This window comes from Bactrocera oleae, chromosome 5 (assembly GCF_042242935.1).
Source record: "Bactrocera oleae isolate idBacOlea1 chromosome 5, idBacOlea1, whole genome shotgun sequence".
NCBI lineage: Eukaryota > Metazoa > Arthropoda > Insecta > Diptera > Tephritidae > Bactrocera > Bactrocera oleae.
In genome coordinates this window covers 73,639,393-73,658,485 of record NC_091539.1, presented here as the reverse complement: position 1 = coordinate 73,658,485, position 19,093 = coordinate 73,639,393, and the positions used below count along the sequence as shown (strand labels likewise).

Below are 19,093 nucleotides of genomic sequence, written 5' to 3'. Positions count from 1 at the left end.
TATACATACCTGTACATATGTGGGAATGTTAACGAATGCATAAAGAAAAACAGCTGAGTATCCGTGAACTTGAAATTGATGTGCTTCCACGTCTTAACAAGCTTTTTGAACTGTTTTCAATCGTTATTTTGTCTCACCTCACGTTTCGATCACGATTCGTAATTACAAAACGAGATACCTACATACATATAGGGGTATTCTGAACGAACATGTTAGTCTGGTAATTAATTAGTTGATACTTCGTTAAAACAATTTACTGTTAACATGCTTTTTGCTCTATCTCAGTAGTGTGGTAAATTTCGTTCCACCACCTTTTTTTTGGAATTTGTCTAAATTTATTGTATAGCGAGTAGCAATTGTATTTTTTCGCAATGAATCAAATGAACTTTTTAGGCTACGACGCAAAACAAATAGCTGATTTGATGGTACCAGTAACGAAAAAATTATCAAGCTTGTCACACTGGTACTTTGGTACTCGGTAGAACGATAATCTGTTCATTTTACAAAAACAAAATGCACGTAAAAACTACCGAATAACGACTAACGAATTAACAAAGCTGTGTGAATACCTCTAATATAAATTCAAAATATGCAGGTTTACAACAGCTGGAGCTAACAAATAAAACATTCTGCAGGTATATTTAATGTAATAATCCAACTTCTATCTATACTCTATATAATAGAAATATATAGTCTAAATACTAAGGTAACTCGCTTCATGGAGTCAAAAAGAGCATTTGAAAATCCTCGTACATACATACTTGTATGTACATGCATGTGAGTATGTATTTATAATGAGTTAGCTGTTACAAAATGTGCATGGGCTTAGGTCGACAACCGGTCGAGACCCTGAGCATTGCTTTGACGGGGGAATCAGCTTCAAACAGTGATGCAATGATCGCAGGTGGCCAACTTAACTTTAATTATAAGTGTGTAGCTACGTCAACTATGTACTAATGCGTATATAAAGGTACTCATCTCCACACCAACCTGTGGGCACAATAAACGAAAACCAAATGATTAACTAACGAAATTGAATAAAACAGATGAAAAAATCTTCGATACATTCCGGACCCATTAAAACTGCCTGTATTACATTTACCTTTGTTGGGTAACTGCATTGATTATAGTTCGACTACCCATGGTTTTTGTTGTTTTTTACTGATTCCAGTGCTTTTATGATTCGTCCGAACGTTAGCTAAAACAGCTGCAAACACATGATGGCATCGCTGCCAGAAGTAGAGGTTTGCTTCGGATGTCTTTTGTTTTTGGTATAAATGATTGCCTCTAGCCTCTGTCAGCATCAGTTCGACTTTTAGTTTCCATAAAAGACTCATCATAACAGTATTTTCAGTAAAGTCACATTCGAGGAAAATACAAAATGAGGGTATATTTGATATCCTTATGTAAATAGTTAGAATAGCCATTAATCTCTTTACCCGCAGATATCTGTTTGTATGCTCGCCATTGTGATAGGATCAGGCTCGGCGGGCTTTCTTGGCGGTAGCTCCGATGGTGGAAGTGCTTATGGTGGCGGTTATGGGGGTCATGGTGGTCACGGCGGATATGGTGGTCCAGGAGGTGGCGGTGAAGTAAAAACTATTCAAATCATTCATGAAGAAGCCGCAGGACATGGAAGAAGTTACGGGAGTCACGGCGGTCACGGCGGTCAAAGGAGCTATGGGTCCCACGGTGGTTTTACTGGCCACGGAATAGGCGTGGGAGAGGTCAAAACCATAAAAGTTATTCATGAACATGGAGGAGCAGTTGGCGGACACCATGGTATAAGTGGTGGTCATGGACATGGTGGGGGCCATGGTGGCAGCATTGGAAATGGTAATTTGAAAACCATCAAAGTTATCCACCAACAAGCTGGTGGTAATGGATTCTCAAATGGTTATGCTGGCAATGCAGGCTACAGCTATGGCAATGGCGGACATGGTGGTCATGGTGGTCATGTTGGTGGACTTGGTGGGGGAGCACCAGGTGGTGGTGTTGTAAAAACAATTAAAGTTATTCATGAGCAGAGATATGCAGGTAGCCATGGAGTGGGCAGCACAAATGGTGGAGGAGCTATTGGCGGTGGCAACGATGATGTGAATACCATTAAAGTTATTCATGAGCAAAGTGGTGCAGTGAGCGGTGGTTCCTTGACTGGTGGTTCCGATGGAGGCTATAATTATGGAAGTACAGCTGGAGGTGCTGTTGGTGGCGGAGATGTCAGAACTATTAAAGTCATTCATGAGCAAGCCGGTGTTGTGGGTGGTGGTGCTTTTGGTGGAAGCGCAATCGGAGATGGTGAAGTGAAAACAATCAAAGTAATTCATGAGCAAGCAGGCATCGCAGGTCATTCCAGTGGTGCACACGTAGACGGAGGCAGCTATGGGGGTGATCATGGTGATGCAGCTGGTAGACCTGATGACGGTGGAAATGTTAACGATTCATTTGAAACGGTAAAGTCTCTCAAATTAATTGGTGAATTAGACAGTGGTTATGGAGGTTCAGGGGGAAATGCGAACGGTGGGGGAGCATCTGCAAGTGGAAATATCGGCGGTGCTTCTGGCACTGGATACCTGCCCCCAATTAATGAATATGTGCCTCCATCAAATCAGTATGGACCTCCATCAAGCCAGTACGGACCTCCATCAAGCCAGTATGGATCTCCAACAAGCCAGTATGGACCTCCATCCAACGAGTACGTGGCACCAGCGAACGGACATGTACCTCCCTCAAATCAATACCTGCCACCAAGATTGTAATGATGGCTTTTATTTATTGCACAACGAAGCGTTTGATTAATACTTTAGGTTTAGCTATTTACTTATTATTATTATTATTATTATGTAATATATGTTAAGAAAGAAAATTAAAGAAATTATATGTAAAAACATAAATTCCCCAATATTTTCACTTTTCAAAACTCTAACAAGAGTAATCTAGTCATAGAGAATATCGGCCTTGCAACCCTTGCTTACTACTCAACTAGTTTTATGGCGCTTTTGGCAGGTGTAAACCAACGCTGCCAATACTCCGCATTACTTTTGTCATTATCAAGGAGAAGCATTCAATTCACTCGGTTATATACCCTGAAGCATGTAATTGAACCGCATAAAGACTTCAGCTTCAATGCGCACATCCATTATATGCATATGTCTACACTCGTAACTACGCTTAAGTTTAACTATGAGACATTCGATAGTTTTCTTGTCCCCGTATTCTCTATAAGGAGATTATCCAATCCAATTTGGAGCACAATAAATCCATTGACGATTTGAGTGCTGACGCTAAATATCAGGTGAATTTCCAATTACACATAAATTCAAATTATCAGAGCAGATTAAGATGAGTGATATAGTCAGAAATTAACATCGGTGTTTATAATTTGAAATGTTAAAAGTCGCTTTACTATGAAACACTAACAATTGCAATGAATATTTCAGATGTGACTTGACGCCAAGGCCCAAAATATAAGGAACAAGATGGAATTAAGTAGATAGTAAATACATTTAGGAACTGGAACTGCAAAAGTTATATTTTTCACGGAGAGGTGTTTCTGCAACTTGAAGCGAACGTCTTGAGAGACCCCTATTTCTGGAACATTTTAAAAATGTATACACATATATGGTATATAAATAACAAATATAAATACAACATCAGTGCTGATGACTCTTTTGTCATACAAATAAGTAAATATTTATATATTATTGTTACAGATAATGTGGGCTAATCGATGAGCAGTGTCCCATTACCACTATTACATACATACATACATATTTGCATATTTGTGCTAGCTTATTGTTGTTTAACTTTTGTGTCTCGATAAATAGGATAACTTTTCGTAAAGGGCTTTCAAAACGATTTCGTAACGCATACATATGAATAGCTTTGATTTCTATATAGGTGTTGTCCGTATGAATGTATGTGCGGAAAGAATTGCATCAATAAATTCCCAGCCTTTTGGTTATATAAATGGGAAGGTGTATAAAACCTTTTGCAGTTCTGTGCACAGTCTCACTTCTTCAACTTCAACACTTCACCGAAACTCAATCCGGCTGAGAGCTTGTCGATATGAAGGTTTGTTACATAACATAACTCCTCGTTCATTGCAATTTGATCTTGCATAATTTTAAATTTCAGATCCTTGCGTATGTCTTGTGTATGTTTGTGGCCTCAGTCAACAGTGGATACACACTTGCCGGGAGTAATCTCAATGAAGAAATCGACTTCGGTAGAGACAATTGGCACGGAGTGAATAAATATGATGAAAAACGGTCATTGTCCGCATACCATAAGAGCACGGACGCTATTGGTGATTACGGTAGAGCCTTTGGAAGTGGCAAACCAATTACCGAAGTGATGCAAGAAGAAAAGCGTTCTGATGACCATCTTGGTGTAGGTAGCCAGGCCGATTACGGGAAATATACAAGATTTATAGAAGATGGCGGTGTTCTGGCAGGTAAAGGTAGTGCGGCTGTTTCTAGCACTGGTTGGTACGGTATTCCCGGTAAGAGTAGTGACTTCAGTGGGTATAGCCGTGAACTAAAAGCAGGGAAAGTTATTCACGAAGAAGTTGGGACTGGAGGACTTGGGTCTTTTAGAACACTCCAACACTATGTTAGTCACCAAGATCATGTTCTTCATGGGGGTCCCGATGAGTTCAGTGTGCCACAAGAAGTCAAAACAATAAAATATATCCGTGGAGAAGACGGAGACGATTCGTTCGGGGCGCATAGAAATTTTAATAATTACGAGGCTGGCGGAGAATATACAACTCATTTTGGTTTCGACCATCTTGGTACAGACCATTCAGATCAAGGAGTTAAGAGCATTCATCACGAAGACAATAATGGTTACCGTAATATTTTTAAAACTCATTATGCTCATGGAGATTACACCGATCACAATCAATTTGGTGTATATGGAGAATTAATTGAACATCAAGCCAAGGATAATAGTCACGGTTATCACGCATATGGTGGCCTTAACTTTAATAATACCGAATTTGAAGGTTATGGTAACAGATTCGGCGGTTTCAAGTCAGATGGTAGTCTTTCAGATGTTGCATAACACAAAGCGGTTAAAAGTGTCACACATTGTTATTGTTAAATTAGAAATCGACATAAAAATAAATGAGTTTTTAATTTATAATTGCATAATTATTAAGTCCAATATATTCATACTACATTTTATAAATAACTAAAAGCATTTTTATATAAATTTTGAAGCAATATATCTTTCGTCAGTGAGACTGTCCCCGGAAAAACACAAAGAGATAGTATGTGACGCGCCGTCATACGTACAACCAGTAGTGATGAATTTGTTTGAGACCTTCATTTGATTTCTTGGGATACAGAACAGTCTTCCGTCTATTTGTCGAGCGTTTAGGTCCGTCAGAAGGACGATGTTCAGTCTTGTCTACTTTCAAATCCAACATGTGCTCACCCTCATGATTGTACAAGTGAAATGACTGCTTATTCTGCTGGGAAAGCGCCAAAAGTGACTGCTTTCGCAAAGTTGACGGTCTACTTTTTCGATTGATGTAATTATGGCGACGAAATTTGATAGACGTCCTTCGGTTTTGATTAAACATCTTTGACCTTGGATCTTGATACGGCGTTGGAGGAAGCATAACGGACTTTTCTACTGCTATACTTTGGACACTCTTCAAGGGGTTTCTCATCAATATTTGTTCAATCACACCAAATGGAAGAAGATCTGGTGTCGCTCCGGAATACATTCCCATACTTAATTTCGCTGCAGTTTTCGGAATTTTGTAAACAACGGAAACAACAAAAACTACTAACGATATTTTGAGTATTGTTTTGGAAACCATAACGGTGGTTAAAGATTACAAACGCGGATTAACACTGCCGTTAACTCGAAGAGTGACGGCGCTTCTTAATCACTATACAAGTATTTAACCGTTCACCGAATTTCGGACTCAATCTTGGCATATTGTTACGCGTCCACGTTGCGCTTCGAACTGCGGAGTTCGCTCAGCACATAGTTAAGCTGCAGTAAATATTTAAGACTGATGACAATTGAAGCGGTCTCCCATGTCTGCTGTTGTTATGGTGATATTATGGCTCATTAAAAGAGCTGCTTCTGCTCATATTTTGAAGTCTAAATAAAAAGGTTAGCTGGCGCATATTTCACTTTCCAAACAGCTCAACGCACCCGTGTACAAGTGCTTGTGAACTTCCAGGTCATCACAACACTTTTCACCTTCATTTAAATTACAATGCACACACGAACATATTTACATACCATTATGCTCGTAGGTTCATACATTTCTCTGAGAAGACTTCGTATCGTTAGCGGTAATTAGATAGCATTCACTACGTAATTTTTCAAGTTTTGATATTTTTAATGCGCATTGTTATTGTATGCGTACTTCTGAATTCTTCCACTAAAAAGCGCGGGTGATCCATGAAGCACTTATGCGCGATTACTTTCGTAACTACTCTGAAACCATTGCCCGATTGAGTATTTAACATTATTATTCGTGCATGTTTTTGCATGTACAGGCATGTACATATGTGGTATGCATATTAGGGTGGATCGATTTTTGCTATAAAAAGTAGTTAAGTAGACAATTCTGCGAAATTATGTGCTTTTAGGTTTCTAATTAAATGCATTTTATCGGAAAGTAAAAAATCTGAATAATCCGATCTGATTGATTTCGACAAATAATAGCACAATATCAAAATACGCCATTTATGAACCAATTTTGGTAACCCCTAAAAGCTAAACTTTGCTTTGATAATCGCTGGCTCGAAATCGGTTTTAGACCCATAATTTCTTAGACAAAGTTGTGCAGAATGATCTGATTATACGATTTTTCCGAATTCACGTTTCGTCACGAATCGACCCGCTCTAATGTATGTATATTGAAAACAAGAAGAAAAAATGCGAATAGCTGTTATTTAAATACTTCATTTCTAAACGTCATTCTATCACGCATTGAGTGGGTGTCACCACTGCTCTACAAAGAGTTTTGGGTCGACTACTGTGGTGAATTTAAAAGTGGTTTATTGTAACTAATATTATTCAAAAAAATTGTATTCAAGCCGTGCATCCCTCAATATGTTTTAGTTCAAGTCTTTCCTATCAGTTGTGTAAATTCAAACAGTTCGAGAAATACAAAACATTTGTTTTATTTTTATTTTCTTGCAATGGATAAGTTAATTAATAAAAATCATTAAAATATTTTTAAACATAAAGAAACTGAGAAAATGTTTTAAAATTAGTATATTATTCAGTTGTGAATCTTAAAACAAGGCTAGGTGTACGTGGACTTTTTAAAATATATCTAGTTACATACATTTAGTATAAATAGTTTACTTATAGTGAATCTACTAGGTTAAACGACATTGGTGATTACATGATCAAAAAAGTGCGCTTTTATATTATTTTCATATTCTAACACCGTTCGTCGAATATGTCGGTTGAGCTTATCGCTAAGCTTAAAAATCGGTAGTAAAAATGCATATACATATGTACGTGTACGTATAAGCCTGGTGAATTGAAAATGCAAATAATCTTATTATGTAATAAATAATTGAATTGGATAAGTTTGATTTTTGTTAAAAAATAGTTAATGTTTAAAACATGCTTCGTTATCAATTGTATAAAATAGTTTCCTGAAACGGTGAAATAACCTTATATATGCTAGGTGAATGCGTACTATTTTCCACACGCATTCAAAGTGACCGTGAGTGGAGAGCCAAAACATTTTACTTAAGCTTAGATGACCAGTTGGATGATGATAGCGTTCAGCGAGTGGTGAGGGATATATGTATGTATGTGTGTTCCCATAATGAAACTTCGCACCGGGGTGAGTTCTGTGGTAAACTGGTTGCAATGGTGTTACAAAGAGTGATATGTGAGCATGAACGTGCGCAAAGCCTTACGATTTTTTACTTTATTAGCTATATATATATATATGTATACTATATATCCCTTCTACTGTTCGTACAAAAATAATTTCAAAGTTCGATGCTTATTTTATAAATGTATACGTATGTGAACTCGTATGTCGTATTAGTGAGTGCAGCAACAAATATGCTCCAATTACAACTAGAATACAAAACATTTCTTCATTGTATAATTTACGTTTCAATCCGCTTAGCCGAATTCTAAATGGAAGGAGGTTGAACTACCCTTACGATATAAATATATGTTCGATTGTACAAATGCTAATATGTACAAAAGCTAATTTGAAATCATAATGCGATAAGCGGATGAAGTAAGTGAGCAACTTTCTCTTTTCTTCAGCTGTCACTCTGGATGTCACGGCTGGCTTGTAGCTCACAATTTATACTTAATTAATATCGTAAAACATTGCTGTCTTAGCTGCTATTATTATCATGATTTTTACATTAAAATTGCGGACCTATCTTCAGTTCTGCCACTTTCGTGTATAAAAATATGGATTACAAAGTCTCAATTATTGTATATGTACATTATTTATTTTTGAATGAGTTTTAGATTTACTTTTGCTTTAAAAGCACTATTGTTTATACTTTTAAAAAGTATATCTCTACTGCCATCCTACCGACGGGGTTCCAGTGCACTTCCTCCTCCTCCTAAAAGGCACTTTCCAATAACGAAAATATGCGCATTGAAGCTTATAATGGCTCCAACAATTATGATGTTGCTTCCTTCGTTCTCTAATAACTGGGGGAATGTTTTTAATTCTTTTGTTTTTTTGGTTTTAGTTAAAAAATTTGATTTTCCAATTTTAATGCATAGGGGTTTTTTTTTTGTTTAGAAACATTAGCTCGAATTAATATCCATAATATATTTATATTATTTTAGAAATATAAGTACGTTTATGATCACGAATAATATCTACTGAGCACTTGTCTCATGTCCATGTTTAAATGAAATTGCGTCTGCTAATTATTTTTGTATATATGTATATGTATGTATGTGTTCGAACTTTTTACATAGTGTGTGGATACGTGATTTCTTATAATGGTAATTTGCAGTGATTTTATTATAAAAACAAATCAATTGCGATAGCTGAGTTTTCTAACAGTTTTTCTTGTTATGTGTTGTTATTATATATTTGTATAGGAAAACGGTCAACAAAGTGTTGAGAATACAAACACACGTGCAACTTAAAATACTGTTAGTACTAATTTGAAACATAAACGTTACATGACATATGCAGTGATTTAACTCTTTACGAACCTAACAATAAATTATTAACAATTTCGACACCACAAATAATGAAATACATAGATAGACATAAAATGTATATATGTAGTGAATGGGGCCGAAGTGGTTACTTTCTGGTAAACTGAAATATAAACAACACAAAAGATATGTGTGGAAACGTGTAAGGTCGAATCGGTAGACCAAAATGTTCCATTAAATATTAACAATCATGTTTTGCAATTGAGACAAAGTGCTGCCGAAATGGTTACTTTCTGGCAAATTGCGTATCTGTAGCAACCAGTGCTGGCACTCGATGCATTTACGGTGACGCTCCTCTCGCGAGACATCAACTCCCAAACTATTTGACCAGGGATCTATGTTGTCTTGTATAATCGGCAAGAAATTCGAAAGGATCACTCGTAGCGTGTCACAGCCGCGCGTGTAATGACTAAAATTAACCAACATACGATATTTCGAATGAACATAGCAGAAAGCCAGTTTTTAATTTGAATACGAGTTCACTTACAATTTGTGTGGGCTTTGTAACAGTTCATAGATTTCCGGTAGTAACAGAAGACACAAATCTAAGTTCCACGACGAGCTACATGCCCAGGAATAGCATGAGTTTAATTCATATTTTTATTTCAATGTCCAATGTATTGTTACACTTACGTTTTTTCCATTATGGCGCCTAAAAGATCGACGAACACAGTTCGTCCTGTCTTGATGGCTTGCTTCAAAGCACCAATGATGTCATGAGACCTTTATAATACCAAATATACCAGAATCATTATTAAAGAACATGCAGTATAATAATTAATATATTACCTTGTAGAATTTCGTATTAGCTGCAATGTTGCATTTCTGTTGCTTAGCTCTTGAAAGACTTGCTCATGCGACGCCAGTAATATTTGTATCTCTAAACTATCATCTATATTTTGATGGTTGCCAAAACTCTTTTGGTTCAAGTTCCCGTGTGTTAGCAACACTGGATCCGGCCGAGCGTTGACAGGTATCTACAAAAATTTAGCATTAGCGGTATTTAGTTATATGTTGCACAAATGCCTTTACACAATCTTACATTAGGGATTGTGCTGCCATCTGCAACGTAACTTGAAAATCTCTACAACAGATAATTTTTGGTTGTTAATAGTGTATAAATGATTGCTTGAACTGAACTTACGTTAGATTGCCTTTGAGCAGCCACCGCTGCAGAAACAACTTGACGTTGTGGCGAGCGCAGCTCCAGAGTAGTACGCGAGCGTGTTGGTGGCTTTGCATAGATTTGCACACTTATATTTTTGTTTCTTGCGTTCTCTTTGTTAAGATTTGATTGCGTTTCGTTTCCACGCTTCGTCTTGTTTATATAATGTGACGAAGATGACTTCTTCAATGGCATATTGTCATCTAATTTATGCAGCTCTGTAGAACTCACCGACGACACTTGCGACAACTTGCTACGATGCTGGTGGGAGGAGTTCATGTGTGATTTGCCACTAGTTGATATGGCTATTTGCGTGCTCCGTTTTTGTGCGCTGGTTGTTGCTTTCGATTTCGGACCCTTAAACGCCGGAATCGCTTGAGCAGGCCCCATTGACGCGGTAGTTGAACTCACTGAATTTGGACCATTTGGAGGTTGATGAATGTTTTGATTCACCGGAAAATCTTCGACCAACTCTGTGTGGTCATAATTTGATATTATGGGCGGATTACTTTCATTTAAATTATATTCAATGTCATTTGCAAAGGAGTTCCCCAGTGGCATGTGGAGATAAATATCACGTTCTCCGGGCATTTTTAACGAACTGGGTCCGTCGAAATTTAACGAGCAGTGACCGTTGCCACTGAATGAACTGTACCCAGTGCTGGATGCCATTGACGGAAAATTATATGGAGGAGATGTGGTAGACTTTTGCGTCAGAGGAGTCATTCCTCTATATGAAGAGTCAAAATGCAAGGAGTTACTATTGACAATATTAGTATTCACGCCATTTAATGACGTAATAGCCGGCGCTGGTGGTGGAGGGGGAGATGTGGTATCCAGCAAGGATTCGTCAACCAACTCAAGACTTAAATTTGGGGATGAATGACCATCAATACTGGGACTCCTGTTATCTTCATTCTCTTCAACTAGTCGCGATGCTTTTGGGCCAGTGATTGACAGTCTTAACTTCTGGCTACCACGCGAGAAGCTCTTGCGTGTAGTGGAGTTATGACTGAAAGCGGTGGGCGTTGAATTGGGTGGATTGTAAAATGGAAATACGCGATCAATGCTGAGTGCATTGATGGAAACAAGGCTTTGTTCATAAGAGCCACATATCTAAGAAATAAACATAATATTTACAGTAGACAACATTCAACAAATCGACCAAATCGACATACCAACTTTCGATTAACCACCTTCATATCGCCTAATGCTGTCCAGGTTGATATTATGTGGTCGAATTCGCGATCTGGTTCCCATCCGATCACAGAAATACCTGCTGCTGTGCCCACGAAGAGACATTCTCCATTCTCACTAAAACAAAAAAGGTATTAATTCTGTAAAATCTTATAGCACAACCCTCTAACCTGAAAGTTATACACTTTATAGGATGACCATAAAATTGACTTTCTGTTTCTGTTTGAGATATACGCGATTGACTTTCCAAATCATATATGCTAATGGTACCGTCAACGCGTCCAACTGCCAATAGGAACTCAAACGGGTGGAATTGGATACAAGTAATGGCAGCTGCTGGAGGGTGCTCACTAAATTCCATAATTTGTTTACTTTTTCGTATATCCCAGATGATTACGGATCCTTCTGTGCCAGCAGATGCAATCCACAACCCATCTGGCGAAAACTTTACCGAATTTACCTGAGCGATATGGCCTCGATAAATTTTAATGCATCTATTTTGATTTCTAACGTCCCACAACCTGCAAAGAATATATTTTGTTACGAACATTTACACCCATCTGAACATTCTTATTTAAACGGATAATATATAAATAGGAAATTTTTACTACCAAATGACATAATGCTAATTAATACTTGCGATATAAACAAAACCAAAGGGACTCAATATATGGATAAATGAGTAAAAAGTTTACCTTAGGAGCGGAAATCATTATATTAGGGAATTGGGGCAAAACCATGGTTTACAAAAAACATCATTTATTTTTTACTCTAAGCCACGTCAATAAAACATGCGCATCCTAGTATAATTATAGTTAGTTCCGGATACTGTGGTAATTCAACGACCGAACTCATCTACATTCTGAACCAAACTTTAGTATGGCTTTGTTCATTTAATTTGTTTAATATTTTTACATAATGGGCGATATACATACATACATATATGGTATAAAAACAACCGAAATCGCAAAAATTATTATAAATTTAAGATATTCATATTATATATGGGCTAGGATTGGTAAATCGATGTTATCCATTTTGTGCACCTAACCCCGTTTTGAGTCGGGGAAAAGATGTCATTTTATTAAGAGACATATTGTATTAAGATATTCCTAGCTGATCATATTCGGTATCTAAGAGTTGCCACACCTTATTGACACTATTTGTGCTAAGTTTTAATTCATTGTCATCACTTCTCTATTGTACAGTAAAATAATCTCATAAAATTAAAAATATTGTCATAAGCCGCATTTTCAAGCTGTAACATACGGATGTCGTGTGAATATTTTGGTATTTGGGGAATCTTTGGTTTTACAAATTATGAAGATTTGGGCGTGGCCCTGCTTACTAAATTACTTTAGCTAAATCAACAAAATTACTCAAAACAATTATTTTCGATACCCCGCCCTTCACAGTCAGAGACATTAAATTTTGCAACCGCTTTAATATATAGGCTTTATAGAGACCAATCTCAAAATTGGATAATATTAAGGTGAAAACCCATATCTCAGGACCTGCTCGACCAAATTTAACCAAATTCGGCAGGTAACATTATCCTGACTTATTACGCAGCGAAAATTGGTGAGATAGAGCAAGAACGGCGCCTACTTCACATATAAATAATTTTAAATTCCATATAATTATTTCACTTTACAGTAGGCAACTACAGTAGGAAACTTCTGCCGCTACAACAACAACAGAGATATCTTAAAGCCGTTCCTACGACAGTCGGGCGTACGTAACCGGAACGGACCCGGATTTTATCCGACCAAGGACTGTCACCACCAGTAGTCGGGTCAATAACTACTCCTAGTTCCCATATACACAATATAAGGATTTCGAACTTCCGGTTGCTTTTATGCAGTATCGGTTAATTTGTAAAATATCTTAGAAAATTAAGTGAACGTATAAAATTGTATATATTATGGTTTAATGCAGTAAATGAGTGAAATTGGTTACATATTAAATGTATCCTCTTTGATTTATTTTATTTCACTTCTCATTTTAGTTAAATATCGGATATTAGGCAAAACGTAGTAATGAAACTATGTGCGTATATCACCTATAATATTATATAATAAGATACCAAATATGATTGTAATACAATAATTTCATGCTTCCATCGAATAATGAATGTTGAATTATTTCGAAACATTTTTTATTAAAAAGCCCATATTTCACAGCCTTTGAACCACACAAATTACGAGTATTAAATGTTTGGTTAGGCCCGAATTTAGTCTTCCTTACCTGTTTATATCTAGATTAGTTTAAGGTTTTAACAACAAACCATATTCATAATTATTATTATTGTACGTTCTCTAATAAAACTATTACACTCTGTGCAACATGTTGCGAGAATATCAACTATACATTTCCTAGCTGGCGCAATAAATGCTAAGCCAAGACACAAACCATAAGCAATAAAACGAAAACGAAAATGATAAATGTCATTAAACAGAATTGAGAATGAGTACGAACAAAGGTTATTGGATAAATACAAGTTCTGCAAGTTTTTTACTCGGCCAGTTTTCATAATTCGATTAAATTTTACCAATAATTAAGTAAATATCAAAGAACACGGTGCAGTGTTCCCGTATATACAAACTAAGTTATTACAAAATTTTACTTAGGTGAGTTAAAAGTCAGTCGAACTTTGCTCCATACAGTAGAAAGCCTCCAACAAACGAACATATGTATCTGTCTTAATACTTGTATGATTAAAAAAAGGTAGTTTTATTTATCGGATGTTCCTTATCATTATGCATACAATCAAGCGAGGTGGACTTTGTTTTGCAAAATCAAACTAATCAGATGTACATTGTTAATTTAATTCCACAGTTGTGGAAATCAGATTCAGTTTACCAGTGGCAAGTGTGACTTACAGTACCAAAAAGCGATCGTAGGAAAAATGACCGAACAATTACGTTTTGATGGTCGAGTTGCCGTTGTTACGGGTGCCGGTTCTGGACTAGGTCGTGAATATGCCCTGCTCTTTGGATCTCGAGGGGCGAAGGTTGTGGTAAATGATTTAGGTGGTAGTTTCCAGGGCGAAGGTGCATCCAAACGTGCCGCAGATATTGTTGTCGATGAGATTCGTGCGCAGGGAGGCACTGCGGTTGCTGACTATAATTCAGTTGTTGATGGTTCAAAGGTCATAGAAACAGCTATCAAACATTTTGGACGTGTCGATATACTAGTGAATAATGCGGGTATTCTTCGCGATCGCAGCATTGCCAAAATTTCCGATCAAGATTGGGATTTGATAAATGCAGTTCACTTAAAAGGCAGTTTCAAGTGTACGCAAGCCGCTTGGCCGTATATGCGAAAACAAAATTATGGGCGAATCATTATGACTTCATCAAATTCCGGAATTTACGGAAATTTCGGTCAAGCCAACTATTCAGCTGCGAAAATGGGGCTGGTGGGCTTGGCCAACACAGTTGCCATTGAGGGCCAGAAAAGCAATATACATTGCAATGTTATCATTCCAACTGCGGCTAGCCGCATGACTGAGGACGTCCTCCCAGACATACTTTTCAATGAGCTGAAACCACATCTGATTGCACCTGTTGTGGTATACTTGTGTCATGAATCTTGCAAAGATAACGGTAAGCGATTTAGAACATAATATTTATGACTTAGTGCAAAGTATTGAAATTTTATTATTTTAGGATCCTATATTGAGAGCGCTGCTGGTTGGGCCACTAAACTAAATATTGTACGTGGCAAGGGTAGTGTATTGCGCACGTCTATTGATCAAACTAATACATCGCCAGAATACGTTCAAAGCGTATGGGGAAAGATCACTGACATGACTGACGCCAAGCATTTGGACACAATCGGGCAGGCTTCAGGCGCTTTACTAGAAGTTTTGGAAAAATTGAAAGAAGGCAAATTTGAAGGATACGAAGATACTTTTAAATATAACAACAAAGATTTGATTCTTTATGCATTGGGTATCGGTTCCAGTGTCAAAAATGAAAACGATATAAAATTTCTATATGAAAATCATCCCGAATTCTCCGCTATTCCTACCTATTTCGTTTTGCCAGGTCTCATGTTAAGTATGACCACTAATATTGTAGGCAGTGCATTACCTTCAGGAAATGCTGAACTATCAAATATTCTACATGGGGAACAATATTTGGAAATATGTGACGACATTCCTACGAGCGGAACCCTTACCACTATTGGAAAAGTATTTGATGTTATGGACAAGGGATCTGGCGCACTTGTTGTTACAAATACTGACACATATGATGATAGTGGCCGACTTTTAGTTAAAAATCAATGTTCCACTTTCATAGTTGGAGCTGGCAATTTTGGTGGCAAAAAGACACCGATCAACGGAGTTGTACCAATTGTGAACCCACCGAATCGGAGCCCAGACGCCACGTGTCAATACAAAACATCAGAGGACCAAGCCGCCTTGTACAGACTCTCTGGTGATTTGAATCCTCTTCATATTGATCCTGATTTTGCTGCTATAGCCGGGTTTAAGACACCCATTTTACATGGTCTATGCTCATTGGGTTTCTCAGTACGCGCGGTTTTGGCACAGTACGCTAATAATAATGTATCACTTTTTAAAGCTGTAAAGGTAAGATTTTCAGCTCCTGTCATACCAGGTCAAACACTTAGGATTGACATGTGGAAGGAAGCCAAGCGAGTTCTCTTTACTACCACCGTCGTGGAAACTGGAACGAAGGCAATTATTGGGGGATATGTAGATCTAAAGGAGATTTCGGCCAAATTGTGAAATTCCAAAACACATATATTGACTTGAATCAAAGCAAAATAATATTTTATGGTTTTTAAAGGGGTATTTTCTTATTACTTAAATACATTTATTTTCTTAACCAATAGAAGATTGCAGTTTTATTCTACCCAAAAGTAGTTTGTTTAATTGTACAATATAAAAATGTTATTTTCGAAATGATCAGAAGTATACATACATATTATATATGTACATATATGATTAGTTTTTATCATGTAGTTCTTAAAAGAGGAAAGTATACGAAAACAAAATGAACGACAAATTTTATTTCAACCAAAACAACAAAGAGATTTCGTACTAATGTTATTGGTAAAATATTAACAGTCCTTGAGCGGATGAAAACAATACAGATGACGTGAGCATTTCTTTTCAGACAATTCAAGAACATCAATCAACTTCGATTACAAATTCGCAATAGGCTTTATCACCTTGTTTTTAAATGTCATCGTCGATATATATGATTTTTCATATAAACAAAAGTACAAATTCCCGCTAGAAGTGACATTGGAAACTTTCTTTAATTCCATCTTCATTGTTTGTAAACCAGTTACACTTAATGTGCTAATAGTTATGATAGCGACATGTTGAGCTATTAATGTTAAAATTAAGCAATAAAATACTAGCGAAACCACGAATATGACGCTTGTAAAAAAATACCGGAATGAAAATTATAGCATACATACATACATATATACTTTTGTAAGTACGCACATATGCATATGCATGTGTTTATTCTTTGAACATCAATAAAAATATGCTTGCTTTATATTTACTTTTACAAAAATGTTGGCAACAAGTATGAATGGAGATGTGTTTGTATGTAGGTAAGCATTGACAGCAACCAAGCTTCAAGTACGCTTTTTATAAGATACAGCAGTAGTATTAGCGTGTGGGCTTTTAGTTATTTCAAATATGAATACAATTCGGCAAACTGTCTTATGGATATTACGGATTTAAAAACATTTATTAATATACAATTTAACATATAGACACCAGAGCGGGTTTATTTGTTAACTCGTTTTGATGCAGTTTCATCTAATAAAAGCTTGAAATTCCGATTTCGGACTAAAATTTAAATAACTTAATACCGAAGGTAAATAATGCCACTATGTACGGTTGATAAAACAAAAGCAGACAAAAAATAAAAACTCCTACGCAATAATGACCTGCTGAAATGCTTTGGGGTGTGCTTAAAAGTTCATTGAAATGCGAATCGAGTTTAAAATAAGAACTCTAACGAAACAAAATCGAGAAGGGGAAAATTCGTCGTTGTTTGGCATTTACTTGTATACAAGTATATATTGATAATCAAATTCACATGTAAAACAATAAATGCAGATGTAAGTTATTTTCAACATTACTTGTAATACTTAGGTCATGTAACATTGTAAATTTAACATAACGATTAGATTGTTACGCTTACCTGACGGTGGTATCATTGCTACCCGATACCACATATTCACCGGAAGGATTAAAATCTAGAGTTCGTACACTTTTCATATGACCATTCAAAGTCGAACAAATGGTTTGTGCGTTTAAGTCCCATCGCCTAATAATACCAATATCATCCGCAGAATAGACGAAATCGTCATTGTATGCAAAACGTACACAATCAATGGGCCTGTTATGTCCTGTTAAAGACTGGAATGACAACATATGTATTTGTGACAAAAGTCCACATTCGTATATCATATAACATACCATAAAAAGCTCTTCCCGACCGATTGCCCACAAATTCACATTTCGGTCCTGCCCTCCAGTTACTAAAACACTCCCAGTTTCACCAAGATCTAAACTGGTAACATTTCCGTCATGAGCTTTTATCTCATCTACAGAGAAATTTTGAGACAATTCCATTGAGAAGTTATTAAAACATGTTCTTTCGCACAAGGAATAATGTTTGCATGAGAAGGGTTCAAACTTACATATTTTTGCGGTTAATTTTCTAGCCAATGCCATAACTTTTAGCCACCTCTATATGTTGAAAGTATTCCGTTGTTCTGTCAAATTTATAAATCAAATATATTTACTTTATTCTATCAACATAGAATATCTGAATTTTAAACTAGAAGTTTTTCTTCAATTGTTATGCTTGGTTTTCTTGCTATCTTTCATTCGTCGACTAAGTTGTCGTTGCCGTCATCTTTGTTACCGTTTACGAATTCTACAAATCTCAATTTTTAGCTCAAGAATTTTTCATGCACCCGACGTCGTTGTCACCGTCACAGCCGTTACTTTTACGCAATTTTCTATTTTCGTTTCAAATCACGCAACAATCGTCCATGGATGCTTTCCAATTATAAAAATACAACACAAAAATTTTATTTGATTCTTTTGCATAAAATAAAAGGAAAACAAAACTTTTTTTCGTCGTCGTTGACGTTGTTCACAAAATACTGTCAAAACCATCTGAGAAATCGGACAATGACGACATAAATAGAAAGGAAACTGATGAATGACATCTCAAAAGACGTACCAAAAAATGACTGCCAACTCTTTATTCGTTTCAATTAATCATACTTAATTTGCACACAATTTACGAAAATAAAATGTACTCAACTAATTTTTAAACTACATGCATTATAATCAGAGAACATGCATTTTGAGTGCTTTCTGTTCCTACTCACATTAAAATTCCTATTCTTTCCTATTTAATTTTACGCTGAGAGCCATCTCTGTGTGAAACTCTTTACATTCCAATGCAAACCTTGGTCTGGCAACTTTAACTAAACTCAAACTAAGTCTGGCAA

General features: G+C 36.5%; 4 protein-coding genes and 1 long non-coding RNA gene across 7 annotated transcripts in view; 3 read left to right on the top strand and 2 right to left on the bottom strand.

Annotated features, from left to right (window-relative positions):
* LOC118681283 (uncharacterized) overlaps positions 1-6,903 on the bottom strand; it is a 90,746-nt gene extending 83,843 nt beyond the window's left edge. Inside the window, exon 1 of the long non-coding RNA XR_011396480.1 lies at positions 5,443-6,903. This is a non-coding gene — a long non-coding RNA (uncharacterized lncRNA). The remainder of the gene's footprint in view (positions 1-5,442) is intronic.
* Positions 249-2,894, top strand: LOC106614621 (uncharacterized). The gene is made up of 3 exons (XM_070109937.1): positions 249-635; positions 1,172-1,387; positions 1,446-2,894. Exons 2-3 carry the CDS (start codon positions 1,382-1,384, stop codon positions 2,757-2,759), a joined length of 1,320 nt encoding a protein of 439 aa, XP_069966038.1. The 5' UTR covers positions 249-635; positions 1,172-1,381; the 3' UTR covers positions 2,760-2,894.
* On the top strand, positions 642-5,156 carry LOC118681282 (uncharacterized). The gene is made up of 3 exons (XM_036365161.2): positions 642-777; positions 3,441-4,074; positions 4,138-5,156. The coding sequence occupies exons 2-3, from the start codon at positions 4,069-4,071 to the stop codon at positions 5,065-5,067; spliced, it is 936 nt and encodes a 311-aa protein (XP_036221054.2). The 5' UTR covers positions 642-777; positions 3,441-4,068; the 3' UTR covers positions 5,068-5,156.
* A 238-nt stretch (positions 6,904-7,141) lies between the features above and the next one.
* Positions 7,142-18,751, bottom strand: kat80 (katanin 80). 2 transcript variants are annotated; one of them, XM_014230552.3, is made up of 11 exons: positions 18,269-18,750; positions 18,045-18,172; positions 17,767-17,984; positions 11,737-12,087; positions 11,548-11,683; positions 10,349-11,485; positions 10,247-10,288; positions 9,994-10,181; positions 9,838-9,927; positions 9,692-9,766; positions 7,142-9,613 (listed from the first exon to the last, which is right to left on the bottom strand). In XM_014230552.3, the coding sequence occupies exons 1-11, from the start codon at positions 18,300-18,302 to the stop codon at positions 9,379-9,381; spliced, it is 2,634 nt and encodes an 877-aa protein (XP_014086027.3). In that variant the 5' UTR covers positions 18,303-18,750; the 3' UTR covers positions 7,142-9,378. The 2 variants fall into 2 exon arrangements, with proteins under 2 accessions (XP_014086027.3, XP_014086028.3); XM_014230553.3 differs by lacking the exon at positions 10,247-10,288 and having other exon boundaries at positions 18,269-18,751.
* On the top strand, positions 14,032-16,434 carry Mfe2 (peroxisomal Multifunctional enzyme type 2). Of its 2 annotated transcripts, none has more exons than XM_014230555.3 (3): positions 14,032-14,293; positions 14,405-15,174; positions 15,238-16,434. In XM_014230555.3, the coding sequence occupies exons 1-3, from the start codon at positions 14,280-14,282 to the stop codon at positions 16,323-16,325; spliced, it is 1,872 nt and encodes a 623-aa protein (XP_014086030.1). In that variant the 5' UTR covers positions 14,032-14,279; the 3' UTR covers positions 16,326-16,434. The 2 variants fall into 2 exon arrangements, with proteins under 2 accessions (XP_014086030.1, XP_014086031.1); XM_014230556.3 differs by having other exon boundaries at positions 14,033-14,196.
* Positions 18,752-19,093: the final 342 nt, after the last annotated feature.

Bases quoted from the DNA above. Each gene is read 5' to 3' on its own strand.
- Mfe2 (XM_014230555.3), top strand. The intron at 15,175-15,237 runs GTAAGCGATTTA...TTATTATTTTAG, and splicing joins TGAATCTTGCAAAGATAACG to GATCCTATATTGAGAGCGCT.
- kat80 (XM_014230552.3), bottom strand. From the start codon at position 18,302: ATGGCATTGGCTAGAAAATTAACCGCAAAAATAT. The intron at 18,173-18,268 runs GTAAGTTTGAAC...ATTTCTCTGTAG, and splicing joins AAAATTAACCGCAAAAATAT to ATGAGATAAAAGCTCATGAC. The intron at 17,985-18,044 runs GTATGTTATATG...TTGTCATTCCAG, and splicing joins GTCGGGAAGAGCTTTTTATG to TCTTTAACAGGACATAACAG.